The 20,717-nt window shown below is 48.4% G+C and overlaps 9 protein-coding genes across 9 annotated transcripts; 5 read left to right on the forward strand and 4 right to left on the reverse strand.

Annotated features, from left to right (window-relative positions):
- Positions 1 to 780: 780 nt before the first annotated feature.
- Positions 781 to 1,421, reverse strand: N7520_008694 (Ribosome biogenesis protein RLP24; the record flags this gene model as incomplete). Its single annotated transcript, XM_057142628.1, has 2 exons — positions 781 to 1,354; positions 1,417 to 1,421. The coding sequence occupies 2 exons, from the start codon at positions 1,419 to 1,421 to the stop codon at positions 781 to 783; spliced, it is 579 nt and encodes a 192-aa protein (XP_056991916.1).
- Positions 1,422 to 1,606: 185 nt separating this feature from the next.
- pam18 (putative mitochondrial DnaJ chaperone (Tim14)) lies at positions 1,607 to 2,099 on the forward strand (the record flags this gene model as incomplete). Its single annotated transcript, XM_057142629.1, has 4 exons — positions 1,607 to 1,657; positions 1,724 to 1,797; positions 1,852 to 1,905; positions 1,961 to 2,099. The coding sequence occupies 4 exons, from the start codon at positions 1,607 to 1,609 to the stop codon at positions 2,097 to 2,099; spliced, it is 318 nt and encodes a 105-aa protein (XP_056991917.1).
- Positions 2,100 to 3,118: 1,019 nt separating this feature from the next.
- atrR (transcription factor atrR) lies at positions 3,119 to 5,921 on the forward strand (the record flags this gene model as incomplete). Its single annotated transcript, XM_057142630.1, has 4 exons — positions 3,119 to 3,316; positions 3,384 to 3,511; positions 3,574 to 3,935; positions 3,988 to 5,921. The coding sequence occupies 4 exons, from the start codon at positions 3,119 to 3,121 to the stop codon at positions 5,919 to 5,921; spliced, it is 2,622 nt and encodes an 873-aa protein (XP_056991918.1).
- Positions 5,922 to 6,841: 920 nt separating this feature from the next.
- On the forward strand, positions 6,842 to 9,526 carry N7520_008697 (ATP-dependent metallopeptidase FtsH/Yme1/Tma family protein; the record flags this gene model as incomplete). The annotated part of the gene is made up of 2 exons (XM_057142631.1): positions 6,842 to 8,690; positions 8,748 to 9,526. 2 exons carry the CDS (start codon positions 6,842 to 6,844, stop codon positions 9,524 to 9,526), a joined length of 2,628 nt encoding a protein of 875 aa, XP_056991919.1.
- Positions 9,527 to 9,865: 339 nt separating this feature from the next.
- On the reverse strand, positions 9,866 to 10,174 carry N7520_008698 (YbjQ family protein; the record flags this gene model as incomplete). Its single annotated transcript, XM_057142632.1, has 1 exon — positions 9,866 to 10,174. One exon carries the CDS (start codon positions 10,172 to 10,174, stop codon positions 9,866 to 9,868), a length of 309 nt encoding a protein of 102 aa, XP_056991920.1.
- A 451-nt stretch (positions 10,175 to 10,625) lies between these two features.
- Positions 10,626 to 11,790, reverse strand: N7520_008699 (DUF1295 domain protein; the record flags this gene model as incomplete). The annotated part of the gene is made up of 2 exons (XM_057142633.1): positions 10,626 to 11,357; positions 11,422 to 11,790. The coding sequence occupies 2 exons, from the start codon at positions 11,788 to 11,790 to the stop codon at positions 10,626 to 10,628; spliced, it is 1,101 nt and encodes a 366-aa protein (XP_056991921.1).
- Positions 11,791 to 12,015: 225 nt separating this feature from the next.
- On the forward strand, positions 12,016 to 14,136 carry N7520_008700 (DNA topoisomerase 3; the record flags this gene model as incomplete). Its single annotated transcript, XM_057142634.1, has 6 exons — positions 12,016 to 12,102; positions 12,148 to 12,348; positions 12,401 to 12,579; positions 12,630 to 12,799; positions 12,847 to 13,306; positions 13,356 to 14,136. The coding sequence occupies 6 exons, from the start codon at positions 12,016 to 12,018 to the stop codon at positions 14,134 to 14,136; spliced, it is 1,878 nt and encodes a 625-aa protein (XP_056991922.1).
- Positions 14,137 to 14,323: 187 nt separating this feature from the next.
- On the reverse strand, positions 14,324 to 15,664 carry N7520_008701 (uncharacterized protein; the record flags this gene model as incomplete). The annotated part of the gene is made up of 1 exon (XM_057142635.1): positions 14,324 to 15,664. The coding sequence occupies one exon, from the start codon at positions 15,662 to 15,664 to the stop codon at positions 14,324 to 14,326; it is 1,341 nt and encodes a 446-aa protein (XP_056991923.1).
- Positions 15,665 to 17,349: 1,685 nt separating this feature from the next.
- Positions 17,350 to 19,361, forward strand: N7520_008702 (sugar porter family MFS transporter; the record flags this gene model as incomplete). The annotated part of the gene is made up of 4 exons (XM_057142636.1): positions 17,350 to 17,722; positions 17,768 to 17,844; positions 17,891 to 19,121; positions 19,177 to 19,361. 4 exons carry the CDS (start codon positions 17,350 to 17,352, stop codon positions 19,359 to 19,361), a joined length of 1,866 nt encoding a protein of 621 aa, XP_056991924.1.
- Positions 19,362 to 20,717: the final 1,356 nt, after the last annotated feature.

Raw genomic sequence — 20,717 nt, forward strand, 5'->3', positions numbered from 1 at the left:
AAGCTCCAAAGAAATAGCCTAATGCAACCCTAGTCTCAAATGCGTATTTGCACAGTTGCAACACCAGAAATGAATATGCTGCTTCTACCTGTGTGCCCGATTATCTTAAGTGACAAAGCCAGACTAGAATCAATGACACCGAGAAAATGCAACCCATAGGTCACGTCTACTTGAAAAGAAAAGAAAGACTTCCAAAAAGAACGGCGCGAACAAGGTTGAACCGGGTATCACGTTCGAGAACAAAAATACAATATAAAATAGTCTTAAGAGGGGATAGGCCACATGTGCACGCCACTAGGCCACGACAGCGCCTCCCCAAGAATTTTTTTTCCCAATCTCGTCCTCTTATGTCCGTTTGGATAAGAGTGCATTTCTTTTGAATTCAGTTTGTATCACGGGCTGGATGGAATTTGGTTGATTCAAGAGTAAGGTCCACATATGCCTGTCACACACCCCGCTCCCTCACAACTACCTGTTCATCTGGTGGGGCGGATTCTGTGGCAGGGCCTAGAGCAATTATAGGGACACACATTTCTACAGAGTACTACTTTGAGAGAAACATCAAACATGCTCAGTAGAAGAAACCTCCATGCTGCTAACCTATAGGATGTATATGATATCGATAGCTTTTTAGGGAAAAACACCGTGACAACAACAATGAAAATGCAAGCCCAACTCCGTAAGATCGTATCGTAGCGGTCGAAGCATAACAAAATGGAAACCGAGGAGAACCCAATCAAAAAAAAATTAGAAAAAGTGAAAAAAGAGCGGCAAAACTCTTTAATCCAGCTGCATCTCCTCCTCGGCACCACCATCCACCAAAAGACGGGTCTTCTTCTTCTGGCGCGCCGCAATGAGATCCTCTCCGTGAACACGGTTGGCAGTCTTGCTGTTCTCGGCAACCATAGGAACGCCCTCTTCGCGATCCCGCAGTTCCTTGCGGATAAGGTGCTCGCCTGTAGCGACGACCTTCCGATCCGCCTCGCGCTGGCGGTCGCGAGCCAACTTTCCAGCCAGACGACGCTTGGTGAACTGGCGTTCGCGACGCTGCCGGATCTCCTCCACGCGCTGCATGGCCTGGACGGTGGCGGCGACGAGGTTGCGGTCGTACTTGACGGGGACGTTGCGCTTCTTGGCGAACTGGCTGAGGACCAGGGAGGAGTCGACGATCATCTCCTTGCCGCGGGAGGCACGGTGGGACTTTGTCCACTTCAACTTGCGGGGTTGACGCTTCATCTTGAAGTTCTTGTGGCACTTTGACCGACAGAAGCGGAATTGTCGGGCGTCATTGCGGACGAATGTGATGCCCTTACCAGGGAAGGCGGGGCGAGAGCAGAAATGGCAGGTCTCCACACTGTAGATTGAAATGATTAGTATGCTTTCATTTTTTGATGGGCGAATTTGGAGTTAACATACCGCATGGTTGTGATGGGGGAGGGAAGTTGATTGTTCAAGTTGATGGCAGAACTTTTTTTTCTTGAAGCTTTCGGCGTGGAGGAGGCCGCGCTAAACCTAATCGGGTACTGCGCGCTGACTTTTAATCCCGCGATCTCTCCGAACGCCTTCCAGTTGAACCTTTGGCCACCCACTCTAAGTACTCTACAAAATGGCTTCGACTCTTGTTGTTGGTCTTGGTGTGGCTACTGCTGCTTTCCTGGTAAGATCTTGATGGATTGATTGGATCGAGTTGATCGGAATGGGATTGTTGACTGTTTTTCGTCAGGGCCGTGCCGGTCTGGTCGCTTACCGCCGCTCCCAGGGTGGTTTGAATGCTGCCGGAAAGGCATTCTACAAGGGGTTCGTTAACTTGCTGTTGTTCTTTCACCGTCACTTGCTAACCACCCGATACAGTGGATTTGAGCCCCGTATGAACCGTCGCGAAGCCTCCCTGATCCTCGAACTTCCGTACGTTTCGACCTGACTTGTGACGCTCATCAACACATACTAATCGAAACTGCAGTGAACGAACTTTGAACAAGGACAAGGTGCGCAAGAAGCACCGTCAGCTTATGCTGCTGAACCACCCCGATCGTGGTGGCAGTCCCTACTTGGCCACCAAGATCAACGAGGCCAAGGAGTTCCTCGATAAACACACCTAATGCGACTTAGTTGAATCACTTAGTCGGACTTGATCTCGGGATATCAAAACAGTGTCAGGCTGTGAGACCGAGACTGTATATTGGGGTGCATAGCGTGGAGTTTTTGGTTCGTCTTTATCAGATCGAGATCCTTTGGATCCCTGGATCTGTTTGTATTTTATGCACTATTGTGATATACTCTCACGAGATCGCCACTCTTCTATTCAATGTACTATTACTATGGAACACTGGCATACAATGTTGTATATCTAGGACCTGTATAGATTCATAAAACATTTGAATACCGACAAGTACTAGCCGAGCACTTCACCCCACTCTTCAGACGACTGATCTCTGCTCACTCAAGTACTTTGAAGGCTGAGAGTGAAAAAAGAAATGCAGGCAAAGTTTAAACTCCGAAGTTGTATCACCCCACTAGTCGGACTCGGTATGCAGACTGATCTATGTCCCGAATCAGAAAATATTATTGTTAAATCAGTCTCTGTAATTGACACATTTCATTCCATGATATCCGACGATTAAATGCCAAGATGTTTATGTAGAAAGGAAAGAATAGAAGCCGAGCCCGGAGCCGGACGAAAAGGACGGACCATGCTCTAAGCCCCTAAGAGCTCGGGAATCGGAGTCTATTAACTCCGCCAAATTCATACTTTGTACTCCGTAGATTCAATCCTTTTGAAGATAGAAAATTATCTTCACTTTCTGTCTAGCGTGGTATATCTCACATCTATTACTATTCCTTGTCAATCAATTGTGGTTGACTCAGCAGGGTGACTAAAAAAGCCAAACCAGGTTACAACCTCTCTAAGCCTTTTTTGCGCCGTTTTGCGCCTACCGTTGGCTCCCAAGCTTACTTTGAATGCGTCATCATCAACATCGTGTCTTCCCCCAGAATTTTAATCCCTGGGGAAGCTCCAGATAACGCCACCCTGAGACGTATGCGAACCCCGCAGCTTCAACTAATTTGACACCGCCCTCTCCTGGACTCCACCCCGCGGAGTTCACGAACCTAAGGAAAAATGGAAGGCCTGGGGGATGGCGACGGCATGGGCTTTGACATGCAACCCATGATGATGAACCAGCAATCTCGGCTCTATGGAGGATATTCCCACGATAGCTCACAAATGTCCGTTCCTGGAGGTTCCATCTACCCCGACGACTCAGTACTGGGCGCGGGGGAGGATGCCAACGACGCGAAGAGGCGCCGCATTGCTAGAGTATGTGGCTTTCGATTCTAGACTACATTCTTGATCTACGGAGGCTGATATTGATTCTCCACTACAGGCATGCGACATGTGCCGAAAAAAGAAGATCAAGTGCGACGGAAAGATGCCCAAGTGTTCGCACTGCCTCAACTATAAGACAGACTGTATCTTCACACAAGTAGAAAAGAAACGAAATCCACCCAAAGGGTAAGTTGCCACCATAAACCAATCTGATCTCCCGGTATGCGTTGGGCTGACGTCGTGTGCAGAGCCAAGTACATCGAAGGGTTAGAGAATCGCCTGGGCCGTATGGAGTCTTTGCTGCGACTATCTGGTCTTTTATCCGAAGGCGATAATGGGAAAACGGATCTGGGCACGCTGGAGAAACGGCTAGCCGACCGAACGAACGCCTTGGATGCGGCGAGAAATGCGAACCAATTTACAGCGCCGAGTGCAACCCACCCAGCTGTGGCCTCTCACAATACCACACCCCGCATGGATTCGCAATCCAGTCCACGAACCACCGCCGCTACATCCCCCGAGTCTCAAAAGTCTGAGACGGAAGTGGAGGCCTTGTCGGATATGATGTGCTCATTGGTCACCAACAATTGTGGAGAGACTCGATATATTGGTAGGTGGATAGGATGTGGTGATTGAGAATTTCATACTAACGGTATGCTTAGGTTCTTCGTCCGGGTTTTCGATCTTTTCTCCAAAAGGTATTCAATGGGTCAACGAGAAGACAGGGGATACCTCTTTTCAAGAAATGATATCCTCGGCGTATGTTGATGATAATAAATGGATGTACTGGAAGCCGGAGATCTTTAGCGACATCTTTGCTCGGAGGGTGTTCAAGCCTTTACCCCCCAAAGAGGAAGCTCTTTCGTTATTCAAGGACTTCTTCGAGAATTTCAATTGCGTGTTCCCTCTGTTCCATGAGGCGACATTCATGCATTTAGTGGACCGACAATACTCTCGCGACCCGTATGAAGGCTCTGGATGGTGGGCGAGTATAAACGTCGTGTTGGCTATTTCTCATCGACTCCGGGTTATGAGCAATTTGGTGCCACATGAGGAAGACAAAAAAGCCTGGTTGTACCTGAAGAATGCCATGGGTGTCTTGACAGAATTGACGATGCGAAATACCGATCTTCTGAGTGTTCAGGCGCTCCTGGGAATGTCACTTTTCCTGCAGGGTACACCAAACCCGCAGCCTGCGTTCTTTTTGGTTGCAGCGGCTATTCGTTTGTCACACAGCATTGGTCTGCATAAGCGGGGCTCGGGCTTTGGGCTAAACCCAGTGGAGATGGAGCAGCGAAAGAGGGTCTTCTGGATTGCCTACACTCTTGATAAAGACCTTTGTCTACGATCCGGCCGACCGCCTGTCCAGGATGACGATGACATGAACGTTGACCTACCAAGTGAGGACCCACCAGACAACGTTGGTAATGTCCCGCTTGCCGATGGAGTGGGCAAGTTCAACCTCTTTAGATCCTTATGTGAGTTTGCCACTATCGAGAGCAGGGTATACAAGAAACTATACTCTGCCAAGGCATCTCGGCAGTCTGACGGTGAATTGCTTAACACAATTGGTGAGCTTGACAAGGAGCTCGAAGACTGGAAAGACAGTATTCCCACGGATTTCAGACCAGAGCATGAGATTCAAGCCACTCATGGTCCTCTTATCCTCCACGTTGTGGTCCTGCAATTCTCATACTACAATTGTTTGACCACTATTCATCGAATGTCTGTGCACCACGGTTACTGGACTAGTCGATTATCCAATTACGCCATTCAAGGTCTGAATGCGCGACCATTGAATCCCAGGGTTTTCCTCTCTGCGGTTCTTTGCGTGACTGCAGCTAGGGCGTCGATCAATTTGATCAAGTATATCCCCCAGGGCGATTTTGCTTGTGTCTGGTTGATTCTATATTACCCTGTGTCGGCTCTTGTTACTCTCTTCGCCAATATTCTACAGAACCCCAACGATCCTCGTGCTCGGTCGGACGTGAAGTTGATGAACGTAGTCGTCAATTTTCTGTCCACCCTGGTTTCTGACGAGTCTAACGGTAGCATCAAGCGAATGCTTTCCCTTTGTGGCGAGTTCGAGAGGATTGCTAAGGTAGTCCTGGACAAAGCCGAGAAGGAGTCTCACGTACGTAAGAAGCGAAAGAATGCACCCGACGATTCGGCCCCATCACAGCGGGAAGAACACGGAGAATCGACTACTACCCCATCTGCCAAACCTCAAGCACCTCACTCATCCACGCCTTTCACCCCGGCAATGTTTACCCACGACCCTTCCGCCCCCACCCCTTCACCTAACACAGCCAAGAGCTACGCCGCCGATCCTTCATTACCTTCGAACACCGGGATCCCTAACCCGATGGCTGGTTATGGCCAAGGTTTCTCAGATATGCTGAGTCCCGGCCTGGATAATGGCCCATTCGGTGACCAAGCCCCCTTCACCAGTCCAAACGTGGCTCCTTTCCAACAACCCTTCGTCCCACAAGACTTGTGGCAGATGCCAATGACTCTCGAATGGGACTGGGCGGACATGTCCTCCAACTTCCCTGTCTTCGAAGCTGGAGACGGCAATGGTCCGCCTCCGCAGTAATCATGATCGACTACTTGTATCGAACAGGACATATTGGGTTGTACATGGGCTTTGCTTAAACATATGGCGTTCACCGAAGCGGATCATCTAATGTCTACTCTCTTCTCTTCCTTATAAGCTTTCCATGCTGGACCAGGCGTTTGATCCCTCCACTATTCATTACTCTTTGTTTAAATCCACTCTCATATATATATCGAAGAGCTTTATGGTGTCTGTACAGGCGAAGGGCTTTCCAGAATGTACTTACAGATAATCTCCAATCCAATCCAGATATGAACAAGAACCTCCCATGGGCCTCATTTTAACATTCACTCTAATCCAAACGGACATAAATGGACGAGATTTGGGGAAAAAAATACCTTGGGGAGGCGCTGTCGTGGCCTAGTGACATGTCCTCTCCCCTCTAATATTGTTTTATATTGCATTTTGTGTTCTTTATCGGGATAACCGGTTCAGTCCTTGTTCGCGCCGTTCATTTTTAAATCTTCTTTTCTCTTGTGGTGGATGTGATAGTTTGCATTTTCTCGCTGCCTAGGTGTTACTGATTATGGTCTTGCTTTGTTATTTAGTAAATTGGCTACGCAGGTAGATGTAGCATGTTCATTTCTGGTATAGGAACTGTGCACATATTATGCAGATCATTGGTCTGGCCCCTGTGGCTTACCGGATGCTTGACGTGCCTTTGGTCTATGGAAAGTTCTAGCTAGAGACGGTTAGTCTGAGTGGGTACCGCCCTGTTCAATGACTCAGCACCGGAACGGCAGAAAAACCGACGCCGAAAGCCGCAGTTCGTCATGAGCTTCCCACCGCAACCCTCAGTCTCTTAAGGCATTGCATGCCGTTGTCCACTTAACCGGACCTCGATTGATCACCTCTTCCCCCCCGCCCTCACAGCCCTCTGGGCTCCCCTTTCCTCGACCATGGCCACCTTCCTCCGAAGGTCTGGCAACCTTGCTCGATTCTCGAGGAGAGCCACGGAATCCATCAGTCACACTCCGGCATCTGCACGGGTGCCCTCGTCGCGGCTTTCCTCTTTCATCACATCTCACCGTATTCGAACTTATTCAACCGGCCCCGGCGGCCCCGGCCCTGACGACAAGTCCCGGAATACTCCAAGTGGCAGTGGACCCGAGAACAATGGGCGCAAAGACGAGGAGCCGAAGAAACCGGAGTCGGTTCTGAGTGAGGAGGACCAGAAGAACCTGGATGCTTTCGTAAAGCACGTGGAGGGGCGTTTGCCTGAATCACAGCATGCTGCCCTTCATGCGATGCGGAAACAATTGATGCGGGATGGACTACCGGCCGACGTTAAGAACTTCATTGACAGACACCGCGAGGCTTCGATGATGGACTACCTCCGGATGATTCGGTTTTTATTTAAGTACACCAATGAACAAGCCGGAAAAGAAGCGAATGCAGACATCGCTCGTATGCTGAACAAAACGCCCGAGGAGTTGAAGAAGGAGCGCGAGGAGTTGGAAAAGAAGCAGCATGGCTCAGACACAGAGAAGGGAAAAGAGGAACCTGGCCAGGAAAAGAAGGAGAAGGAACAACAGCAGAAGAAGAAATCAGGGCAACCTCCCGGTGGAAAAGTGTTTGAGTTCCGTTTCGATCCCGCCGCCTTCGCCGTCACCTCACTCGTTACATACTACATCTACCGCAGCTTTTTCCCCGGTGAGAACGCAGGTAGTGAAATCACCTGGCAGGAATTCCGTGCCAAGTATCTTGACAAGGGTATTGTTGAGAAGTTGACCGTGCTCAACCGCAACAGAGTCCGTGTTGACACTCAATCAAATCCCGATAACTCCGGCCCCGTATACTTCAGCATTGGATCTGTCGACAGCTTTGAGATGAAGCTGGAGCAGGCTCAGTACGAACTGGGTATCCCGGCCCATGAACGTATCCCGGTTGCCTATATTGATACAGTATCTTGGGGCGAGGCTCTTATGACCTTTGCTCCCACTTTGCTGTTGATTGGTGGTATCTATTGGTTCTCTCGGCGCGCTGGCGGTGGTGGTGGCGGCGCAAGTGGAATATTTGGTATGGGCAAGAGTCGCGCGAAGAAGTTCAACCAGGAGACCGACATCAAGATCAAGTTTGCCGATGTTGCTGGTATGGACGAGGCCAAGGTTGAGATTATGGAATTCGTCAGCTTCCTTAAGCAGCCTGAGCGATTCGAGAGACTTGGTGCCAAGATCCCTCGTGGTGCTATTCTCTCTGGTCCCCCTGGTACTGGTAAGACTCTGCTTGCTAAGGCCACCGCTGGTGAATCCGGCGTGCCTTTCTTCAGCGTCAGTGGTTCCGAGTTCGTCGAAATGTTTGTCGGTGTCGGTGCGTCTCGTGTCCGTGATCTGTTCGCCAATGCCCGGAAGAACACCCCCTGTATCATTTTCATTGATGAAATTGATGCAATTGGCAAGTCCCGGGCAAAGCAAACCTTTGGCGGCGGCAGCGATGAGCGCGAGGCAACCTTGAACCAGATTCTTACCGAGATGGACGGTTTCAACACTTCCGAGCAGGTCGTCGTTCTGGCCGGTACTAACCGACCTGATGTTCTCGATAAGGCTCTCATGCGTCCTGGCCGATTCGACCGACACATTAACATTGATCGCCCTACCATGGATGGCCGCAAGCAGATCTTCCGTGTCCACCTGAAGAAGATCGTTACCGACGAGAACATGGAGTTCCTGGAAGGCAAACTCGCTGCTCTTACCCCTGGCTTCGCCGGTGCGGATATCGCGAACTGCGTTAACGAGGCCGCCCTTGTTGGTACGTGAAGCCACCCCTGTTTAGGTTATTTTTGGAATATGCTAACATTGTCAATAGCTGCTCGCGAAAACGCTGATAAGGTCGTTATTAAGCACTTTGAACAGGCTATCGAGCGTGTCATTGGTGGTCTTGAGAAGAAGTCTCTTGTGCTAACGCCCCGGGAGAAGCGCACCGTCGCCTACCACGAGGCCGGTCACGCCATCTGTGGCTGGTACTTCGAGTGGGCCGATCCTTTACTCAAGGTGTCCATCATCCCTCGTGGATCAGGCGCTCTTGGTTACGCCCAGTACCTTCCCGCTAATGGAGATACCTACACAATGACCACTAAGCAGCTCATGGACCGCATGGCCATGACCCTCGGTGGTCGTGTCAGCGAGGAGCTTCACTTTGACACCGTGACCAGCGGTGCCAGTGACGACTTCAACAAGGTTACTCGCATGGCCACCGCTATGGTGACCAAGTTCGGTATGTCGAAGAAGATTGGCTACGTCCACTACGAGGAAGACTCTGGGCAACAATTCCAGAAGCCCTTCTCCGAGGACACCGCTCGCAACATTGATTCCGAAGTGCGTCGCATCATCGACGAGGCTTACAAGCAGTGCCACGACCTTCTGACTGAGAAGAAGAAGGAAGTTGGTCTCGTCGCTGAAGAGCTCCTGTCCAAGGAGGTCCTCGGCCGTGAAGATATGATCCGTCTTCTTGGACCGCGTCCTTTCGCTGAATCTGGCGACATTCTTAAGTACTTCGATGGTCGGGATGGTCAGGTCATCGCACCGCCGGAGCCTACTCTGCCCGAGGAGGGTTCTGGCCAGGACCAAACTCCTCCTATCCTTTGATAGGCCCGAAGTAGATTTTATTGTACCGATTGAACTGCATTTGGGAAGGTCTCGTCAATCTCGCAGGGCGTGATATCACGGTCTTGATCTTTATTTTGTATTTATGGACTTGCATCTTTTTTCCTTGATTTTTTCTTTTTGGTTTCACCTTACTCCCCCCTCAGTCCTCTTCCGATCACTCCCACATCTCATAAATCTCTTTCATCTACCATGTCGCGAATATGTAATTGTAAATTGATCTCATACCTCTTCTCTCCATACATGTCCCGAAGGCTTAACAAGCCCATCAAAATAAAAGTACTTCCCCATGCACATGGTGGTATAGACCAAATACTCATTTCACTCTGGAATCTTCTCAACCAAACAAGCAGTCCCATAAGCACAAATCTGCGAACAAGCTCCGAAGCTAGCAACATCAAATCTAACCGCAATAATAGCATTGCCCCCTCGACTCATACACTCTCCTACTAATCGCTCCATAGCTTCCTCTCGAGAAGTGTACATTAAATTCGTGAAGAATCTAATCTCTCCACCAACGGCTGATCGGACCACCGCCCCTAAATCAGCACCCCAGTTCCGCGTTCGCACTGTGATTCCGTAGATTGTGCCGAGGACACTTTTGATTTTGTATCCTGGGAGGTCATTCATGGTTGATGTGACTATGCCGTGGGTGTCTGTGAAGCAAGATGGGACGTCCTTTTGCTTTGGATTTGGCATGGTTTCCAAGTTGTTTAGATTGTATCTGGAGGATTAATGAATCTGAACCCTTGTATGTATAGTAGTCGGAACTAACCTTGGTAGGACTGTTGTTTAAATTGGGTATGATCAGAGATCAAATCAAGCAGCAATTGATGTATAAGACTGGAAACCGCTCGGAACTTGTGTGGTTCCTCGTATTGACCTTGAATCATCTGACAAAAGGGGTCCCGCTTTCTCCGCATGATAAAGTTTGTATAAATTAGAGTAAAACAGATTGTCATATATTGTCGATAATAAGAAACAGTAATAATAAAAGTGACTGAACAGGTATGTGCCTGTCTAGATCGATAAATAAATCAAAAATAGGAACTCCAGGCCATATATCAATTATTACTCCAACTTATTTGATCTTCTTCTCCTCAGTGTCCTCACCGACAGGCTCAATAACAGGAATAGCCTTCTCCTTCTTCGACTTGGTCTTCTTGGCCTCAACAGACGGGCGAGGAAGGAATCGGCCCACGCGAGCCTGGTACTCACTGTACTCGGGGTACTTGCTCGCACTAATATCCTCAGTCAGACGTGTGCTACCTTGGAAAATAGCAAGGTAGCCAAGGACACCAAGTCCAGTCCACTGAAGGTAGTTCTCAGTGCGGTAGGCGGACCAAAGGTACATGGTCAGCCAAACAGCCTGCTCAGCGACAAAGTTGGGGTGTCGCGACCACGACCAGAGTCCACTGACGACAAAGCCGCGCTCCAGATCCTCAGGGGCGTACTGGTCCTTGAAGGGCTCGGGAATGCGCGCATTGTTAAGGTACTCATGCTTGGCAGTTTGGAAGTTCCACTGCTGCTGGTCGGCGAAGTATGCGATAGCAATGAAGAAGATGGCGGCGCGGGAGAAAGCCAGGTCGGCGAGACCGAAGGTCTCAGGACCTTGGCTGGTGGCCACGAGCAAGGTGTAGGTCGGGGTGGTGATGAGCAAAAGCAGCAAAGACTGAGCCAAGGCGATGAAGCCAAAGTTGAAAAGCATAAAGAGAAAGGCGCTGTTAACCCTCGAGCGCACAATCTGCCAGCGGTAATCCTCCGAGCCAATCGAGTAGCCTCCTTTGCGCCAATAGTTGTAGGTCAAACGAACCTGATGAAGATAATTGGTTAGCAACATGTCACATTTAGACGCACTCTGGTGATGATGCGCATACACTCCATAAAGTGCTGATAACAGCGATGGTATCCAAAGTCTCGGTGCGAAGACCGGCCAAACGTGCCCAGGCGGCGAAATGCACATTGTACACTGCAGGCAGGATGCTCCAGAAGCGATCAACCTGAGAGTAGTTCCGGTTGATCTCGGCAGCCACAAAGAAAATTCCAGCAAGGACTGTTCCCAGCGCAAGGGCAGAAACCAAGGGGTTGGTGGCAAGGTAGACAGCTTTCAAGCTCTCCAGATCTCGGCCCGCCTCGCGCAAGCTGGCGGGGAGCCACTTCAGCTGTGCAAGGTAGGGGAGTACAGTTAGCTGGAAAGAGGTACAGTCCACCAGGGACTCAACCTTAGGAAGTGGAAGGTTCGCCATTTTCCAAGTCATGAAACAAACAGAGGATTGTTTTCGGAGGGAAAATAAGAGAGGAATCGGGAGGTTTATGTTTAGATTACCTCATCGGGTATAGTCCTTATTGCCTCAGGCAGAATGTGTGCCTTAGGCAGCGAACCCTCACGTCCCAAAGTAATTTAACATTTTCCTTCCTGATGATATGCCACCACGACTTCCCATGGATGATCTTATTTGAATGCATGCCTCATGGCGCGCAAAATTCTATGTGTGGCGGAGAAACCGGCCATTGCGCGTGCAGTAGCCACGCACTTGTCCGGAGGATCTTTTCAGACTGTAAGTGTTCCACGATAAACAAGTTCACCCATTAACACGATCCAGCACTCAATCCGCGGCAATAACTATGTCAAGAATTATGAGTTTGAGTTCAATTTTGGTGGTCCCTGGGGGAACTGCTCCGTTACCATGACTAGTGTGATTGGTCACCTCACGGGCCTTGACTTTGAACGCCAGTACAAGGGCTGGACGTCTTGTCCGCCTGGTGCATTATTTGAGGCTCCAGTAAATGAAGATGTTGATAAGGTTGGAGAGCACCGCATTACGCCCAGACTCCAATATTGACCGTTCCACGTAGGACAAGCTACCGATTGCAGAAAACATTCGAAATCAAGCCAGGTACAGCCAAGCCCTGTTCATCTGGACTGATTGTGATCGAGAGGGAGAGCACATTGGTAGTGAAGTCCGCAATCAAGCCAAAAGCGGAAACGCGCGCATCGAGGTCAAGAGAGCCAAGTTTAGCAATACCGAGAGAGCGTAAGTGTTTGTTCTTCCAAGGCTGGTGTCACATCACTAATGCATTATAGTCATGTCCTCCGTGCTGCTCGAGAGCCGGTAGAGCTTGATGAATATCAAGCCAACGCTGTGGCTGCCAGAATCGAGCTTGACCTCCGCATCGGTGCGGCGTTCACTCGGCTACAGACTCTTCAGCTTCAAGCTGTGGTAGCTGTTTTAAAAGAGAAAATTATCAGCTACGGTTTGTCTCTTCCTGTCCATTACAGTATATCATCTAAATTTTCACAGGATCGTGTCAGTTTCCTACGCTAGGATTCGTAGTCGATCGGTACCTACGGGTAAAGAACTTCAAGCCCGAGACCTTTTGGGGCATCAAAGTCATGCTCCAGCGTGAAGGAAAGAAAGTCAACTTCCTCTGGAAGCGGGTTCACCTATTTGATCGTGCAGTGGTAACGATGATGCTGGAGCGCTGTTTGATCGCGAAAGAGGCCACGGTTACAAAGGTCAACCAGAAGCCCAAAAGCAAGTGGCGGCCTTTACCCTTGACGACCGTCGATCTTCAAATGATGGGCACTCGATTTCTTCGCATGGACGGTCAAACCATCATGAAAGTGGCCGAAGCCCTTTATACAAAAGGATTTATCAGCTACCCCAGAACGGAAACAGATCAATTCGACAAGGCCATTGACCTGAAGAAATTGGTTGAAAAACAGTTCCCGGACACTGAATGGGGTCAATATGCTCGAGAGTACGTTGCTTCAGGATATCCTTGTTAAACAAAGCTAACAATATTACAGTCTCATTGACGGCAAATTCAGAACACCTCGATCCGGTCGTCATAACGACAAGGCCCATCCACCTATCCATCCAGTCAGCTGGGTCTCACCGAGCCAGCTCAATGTCAATGAGAAAAAAGTGTACGAATTTGTGACCCGGCGGTTCCTCGCTTGTTGTTCCGACGACGCCAAAGGCCAAAGCACAGATATTGAAATCCTCTACGGCGAAGAAAACTTCCACGCCAATGGTCTGCTCGTACTGGAGAGAAACTATCTCGATGTCTACGTCTATGACAAATGGGAAAGCAGCCAACAGCTACCCAAATTTGAACGAGGAGAAAAGTTCGTGCCCACTGAAGCGAACATGTTCGAGGGCAAGACTACCGCACCAAACTATCTTACAGAACCAGAACTGATTGGTCTGATGGATGCGAATGGCATAGGCACCGACGCAACCATGGCAGAGCACATTGCTAAGATTAAAGAGCGTGAATACGTCGTCACGCACAAGCGAGGAAGTGGCCGCACTTCGGTTGAAGAACTCATTCCGACTCGCTTGGGCATCGCTCTTGTTGAGGGATACGATAATGTTGTTGCAGGTCTTCCAAATAGTATCTCGCTTAGCAAGCCATTCCTGCGTAAGGAAATGGAGTTAAGGATGCTTGAGATTTGTGCGGGCACGAAGACCAAGCAGGAAGTCGTGCAGCAGAGCCTTGATATGTACCGTGAGGTCTTTATTCATACCCAAAGACGCATTGACATGTTAAAGAATGCTTGTCGGAAATATCTCGTCGAAACTTGATGCCGTGGAGTTATGGCTTCGATTGTAGCTATATTGTGATGGAAATAGAATAATAATCAAGATACCCGTCTGCTTTTCTCAAGTTTCCGATACGATGACAATCAAAAAAACAAACCAGAAGAACATGCTCAGCTCATTCACCGTCCGAATCTCGACAATCTCCGACCCTGTATTGATCGAATACAACCTAGTTCTCCTCCGCTCCATCGACCTGCGAACCCGCTTGCCCTTCATTCGTCGCTACAAATTCCGAATGCTCATACTCCGGTCCAACTGACGAGGATCCCTGGGGTGTAGAGCTCTCCTGCTCCTCCTCCCCCGTCTCAACCTCTTCCACTCGACCCGAAAACGTCTGATTCTCTTGGCCATCCTCCGACCCATTCGACCGCGACGCCAACCGCTCAGCACTAGCAGCAGAGCCCGCATTCTCAACCTTGACATCAATCTCATATTTATTGATCTCCGCATTGAAAGCCCTCGTCAATTCAACAGCCATCATAGTCGGAAGATTCTGAAACTGATCCTGGAAAGCATTGACGATATCATACAACTTGTACAGATTCACATTGAACCCCTCCACAGTGAGTTTGAAATCATTATTGATCTCCGTCCAGATCTCTCTCCAGAATACATCCAGTTCGGAGCTTTCGCCAGCACCAGGCATGTTCTCATAAGGAACGGATGTTGCCCTTTCTTGTGCCCAGGTTTGTCTGAATTCGGTCTGGAGTTTGATCAGGTCGGTGGTCACTTCATCAAATCCTTTCTGGATACCTTTTTCCAGAGTTGTGCAAATTTCGGTGAACTGCGCTTGAATACCTTCGTGGAGGTCGTAAGAAAGCTGGGAGAAAGCATGTGGGATGTCTTGGAGATTTTGGATGCTTCGGTGTATATATAGGAGCTCTTCTTGCGCGCCTCGTTGAACTTCTGCTGAAACCCCTCGAATGACACCGACTATATTGGGGAATGTATTTGTCATGAAACCATGGAATTCCTTCCGGCTTTTAATGATGTTTTCTCTAATTTCGAATTGCAGGTCTTGCTGAGGTCGGGTGAAATCCGCAAGGGCGATTGTTTGCAGAACGATAATGCCAAAGAAGACCAGCGCAAATGCGAGGAAATCGTACTCTCCTGTAGAGATGGAAGGTATAGGAGTCTTGTTGGGGACTTGAGTGTTTGGAATCGACGTCTGTGATGAGATAGATCTTAGCCAGTTGATGAGAAGCTCAATTTGGTTCTCGACGGCATCAGCCTTGGTCACCGGAGGCTGATCGGACTGTACCGGAGGATCCAGATACTGCAAAACAGGCATTGTGAGACGAACATTGTTTCCATTTCCGTCCTCCATAGTCTGAATCATCAAGTGCTCCCTTGTCTGGCCTAGGGTGAATATGGTACTGGCCAATTGAAAAGATCCAATCGTGCGATCTAGAAAAGAGCCAGACGGCTGGACAGTTGTATAGGGGATTCCCCCATAGAGACTCCAGAGATTGGTAGTCAAAAAGACAAAGATGGGGATTGTCCAATTCATAGTGCCAGTTTTGCCGTTCTGATAATCAAGAAGAAATGGGAAGTTGAGCAGGTATGATTATAGGTGGAAATTCTTATATTGCGTGAAACAAAGAACCACGAGACTATCAATTAAGACAAACATGAAGCTTCGATTGTATACACAGGTTTAGCGATCTTCCTTTGTACTTAGCCGTATTTTCGGGACTTTGCTGCAATTATTGTCTGCAAATAGCAAACAAAGTCATGCATATCGGCATTTCTCTCTAAAGGCGATTCCAACAGTTACTGATATTAACATTTAGCTATGAGGTTATACTTGAGGAGGTTCAATTTCAAATAAGCAGACCTCTAGTTTACCCTGTCGGTCTGATATGATCTTAAGACTAGTGCTTTGATTCAGACTTAATGATAAATGTCTAAAAGGCTCTTTATGTTCATTGGCAACTGCAGGAATGAGACAATACACGATTTGCTTTTGTGTTGTTTGTGATATCATTGGTGTTGATACTAAAACACGACAATTTTGATCCAGGTCTTATACAAAATTGTGTGGTGGATTGATCGTTTGTGCTCATTGTTATACGTGGTACGGAGAGGCTCTGTGTTGGATATTTGATTTTCTAGAGTACTCTACTAGGTATCTATCTCGGTAGAGCTCTAGGAAGTTACTCTAAGTGGGTACTTCGATATACAGTCAGCTAAAGAGATGACCCATCTTTCCAGAATTGACCAGTCAAGGACCACAAAGAACTGACAAGTAGCCTAGTAATAGAGCTGGAGTGGATTTTCCCGGGATCCGAAGGCTGACTCCTGCGAGTGTCATCGGTTAAGCAAGGGCCTCTTCACCAAAACGGTGAAATGCCGCGCTCAATCACATCTTGGCGTGAGATTCCACGTTAAATCAGAAACTCAAACAAATGTAAATTAATCCCTATTTGCCATCGAATCCACCCCGGCTTTCACGGAATGGCGGGGTTACATTAGCCTCTGGGGTAGCCCCGCAAATTAGCGGGAGGCGTCACGGCGAGTCGGTACCGTAAGCCACCGTAGCTCACAGGGCTTGGACAGTCGTAAGTGGCGCGAGAATTCTTGGAGAGTAAAAGCAAGTCTCTGTTAATCGAGTCAAGATGTTGACTGTCTTGCAGTCGAATGACGCAAGATATTCCGGCTGCTGTGGTTGATAGGTTCTTCCCGTTGATCATTTCTTGGATGCTTTTTATTTCTGGAGTGCTTATCGCTGACTGGCATGGGATTATTGTAATATGCATTCTTTCATATTACTGGTTCTCATCTGCGTGGTGGTCCATCCCCATGGGGATTTTCCCCGCATTGGGCCTTATGACAAGGGCACGTCCTCATATCTTCGATGGAATCTCGGTTCTTTCGGCTGGGGCTGAGTTTTGTGACTTGGAAAAGTATAGGAAAGAGAAACCAATTGAGTACTGATGATGGCTTGGCCCATGGGTCTAAGACCTGACGCGACTCCTTTGCCATTTGCGGTCCTTGCCGTAACACTATAGGGGGAAATAGGAGAAAGATGATGTTTGACTTGCTTTGACTCTTTGCAATATCGGGACTTTATCGTAATTATGAGGAAATAAAATGGTTTACTTTCCCCAGCCCTTTGCCACATTAGGACTTTCACTTCATTCCAAGACTTTACAAGCGTTGTCTAAATAATTTACTGTTTGATATTTATCTATTATGAAGGACGGTGAGATAATAGATCCTGTGGAGGGGTCAAGTGATAAGACTGATGATCACATCTCTTATGAACACACGGAGAAGAGGCTTGGACACCAGGACTTGGAAGGTCGTGGGCCAAATAACCTCAATGCGGTCTTCCAAAACCCTTTGGCAGGTATCCCTCGTGAGCAATTATTCAAAGATGTCGAAGAATTCTGCATAAAATTCGATCTGCTGGATGATCTCGAAACCTTTAAGAAAGGGGCCTTGGCTTCACAAAGTCCTGAAACGGCAACACAGTTGAGCGATCTCGACGAGGGAGAAAGGGAAGCCCTCATTCGAGAACATACGCACAAGTGGCATCAACCATGGCAGCTATACTGGCTCGCAAGTACGTTGTGAATAATATCACTTGAAGCTCGCTAACCCACTTTAGTTATGTGCTCCCTAGCTGCTGCGGTGCAGGGAATGGATGAGACAGTCAACAATGGTGCCCAGGCTTTTTACCTGAAGGTAATAGAAACCACATACAGAGAGATGAAAGGTTGACACATAATAGCGATTTGGAATAGAAAACAGCGATAATCTTACCGGTCTTGTCGTCGGAGCCCCATACCTAGCCTGTGCTATTCTCGGCTGCTGGCTCACCGAGCCCCTCAACCGATACCTCGCGCGTCGCGGTACAATCTTCATCTTCTGCCTCATCGCAGCTATCGCCTCAATCTGGGAAGGCGTCGCCAACTCATGGGTAAACTTATTCATTGCGCGTTTTGTGCTCGGATTAGGAATTGGCTCGAAATCCACCACGGTGCCTATCTATGCAGCCGAATGCTCGCCGGCTCCTATTCGAGGCGCATTAGTGATGATGTGGCAGATGTGGACTGCATTCGGTATCATGCTGGGTAATATCATGGGCGTTGCCTTCATGAGTGTCGGGAATGACCTCAACTGGCGTCTTATGCTGGGATCTACCGTGGTCCTTCCCTTGATTGTCTGTGCTCAGGTCTATGTCTGTCCTGAGTCGCCCAGATGGCTCATTCAGCACGGCAAGATCCACAAGGCCTATGTGAATTTCAAGATTCTTCGTCCTACAGAGCTGCAGGCAGCACGGGATCTGTACTATGCATATGTGGGCGTGGAACTCGAGCGCGAGATCAACAAGGGAAAGAACTTTTTCTCGATGTTCTTGGAGCTTTTTACTGTACCGCGGAACCGTCGGGCCACGCTGGCTAGCTGGATTGTCATGTTTATGCAGCAGTTCTGCGGCGTCAACGTGATCGCCTACTATTCCACGACCATCTTTGTAGATTCCGGCTACAGTACCTCGTCTGCATTGCTTGCATCCATGGGCACGGGCATTCTCAACTGGGTTTTCGCTTTGCCAGCCGTGTTTACTATCGATACCTGGGGTCGCCGCAATCTTCTGCTCTTCACGTTCCCCTTCCTAGCCATCTTCCTCCTCCGGGCGGGCTTCTCGTTTTGGATCGATGCCAATGATGGCCACAAGCGGATTGCTATGGTGACCACGGGCATGTATTTGTTTGAGGTCTTTTATTCGCCGGGTGAAGGACCTGTTCCGTTTACCTACTCCGCCGAGGCATTCCCTCTGCACGTCCGAGAAGTGGGCATGTCATGGGCCACTGCTACAACTTGGTGCTTCAACTTTATTTTATCCTTTACCTGGCCACATCTTTTGACATCATTTAAGCCGCAAGGTGCCTTTGGATGGTATGCTGGCTGGTGTGTCATTGGCTGGTTCCTGGTTTTGCTTTTTGTTCCGGAGACAAAAGGTGAGTTTTTAGTATGGGTCAGAGTACGGTGTTACTAATCATACATTCTCCTCAGCTCTTACCTTGGAGGAGTTGGATCAGGTATTCTCCGTATCTACGAGGAAGCATGCTGCGTACCAAATTCGGAACTGTGCCTGGCATTTCCGGGTGTGGATTCTCCGCCAGAAATTAGCGCCTCTGCCTAAGTTTTATCAAGGAGCTGAACATCTTGCTGAAGTTGGTGACACCATGTCAAAATAGGATATTGTCTATTCATAAATTGGAAAATGTGTGTCGAGTATTGCGACGGATCCAAGCGATGATCAGTTAGTCCAGGTCGTGTTTGGTTTTTGACTTCACAATGGCATGTCTATTCTACTTTCTTAATTTTCAACTTACTTGCCCGCATCTCGAAATGAGTGGCATGCACACCATGAGATCCATTGGAATTGCGCCTCGGATATTTTTTCCCATTAAGTTTATCCACTCAAGTGGTTGGATATGTAACGTTTCCCCGAGAATGAATTAGAGACCGAGGATTCCGGACAGAAGACTGATTTGGTCGAAGGTAAAGGTATGTGCATCCTACAAATCGCTTCATTTGAGGATGATCAACACATCTCACAATGGCTGTCAATCAGAACCACCGGCGATATTGAGGGAATTATCTCCCCCCAGGAAATAGGTGAAACCTTTTTTTAGAAGTGATGAGCTTCTGGGTTCGGCTTTGGGAGAGGGTCAGGGAACCAAGAAAGTTCTGGCTGGTAAATTGATGAAAATAGTCCCAGGTAATGAGTGGATGAATTGGTGGATGGCGATGAGAAGAAAAGAGAGAGGTGGACATTTTTGAATCAGATATAGACACTCCTGTTCTCGACCATTCAATATATTCGTTGAAATGACGTTTCATATTCGTTTGTATTCTATAATTTCGCTTTTGCTGAGCGTTAGAGTTAATCCGCTAATATATTTATCAAATGTTTTCGAGTCTCACTGGGCCTATATCAAGAAATAAGACATTCTAGAGACGCATGAAGATGTTCTATATAGAATCCGATCTAAGCTCTACATTGAAAGAAAAGTATAATCCACCAGGACTCGGCCTATATCATGCAGCTCAATCCAAGTTTGGAATCCAACTCTTTAGAAAGAGGGGCCCTGACTGAGTCTGTAGCGATGAATAACATACAGTATAGATAATCATTGTGAAGTTAATGAAGTTTGCGCTCTGTTTCCTTTGAGAGATTGCGTTTCTGACACCCAGATGAAATGGGATTCCGTGTCTATAAAGGCAGGAGTTAAGATCAGTGCGAGTGTACGTCGGTGTAGGTTCTTCAGCCAGCCACCGCACTGCGCTAGGCCCACTAGTTCGCGTCTCACTTCTGTTAGGCGTCACAGTGGGTCCACACCAGATACATCGCCGAATGCGTACCGGCAAGTGGCCATGTCGAGTGAAATGATCCAGAAACGCACGGCATTACCGATTAAATCCCATAAGAGCCTGAACTCTACGGACTTCATAGAGAGGAAAAGTGCAAAGACTAGAAGCCTTATATGGTCTGGTGACTACATGGTCAACGACCCCGCGATCGGTAAACCGTCGATCATCGCCTAACG

The sequence above is a fragment of the Penicillium odoratum genome (genome assembly GCF_028828045.1).
Source record: "Penicillium odoratum strain IBT 22623 chromosome Unknown utg000006l_segment0_segment0, whole genome shotgun sequence".
NCBI classification, from domain to species: Eukaryota; Fungi; Ascomycota; class Eurotiomycetes; order Eurotiales; family Aspergillaceae; genus Penicillium; species Penicillium odoratum.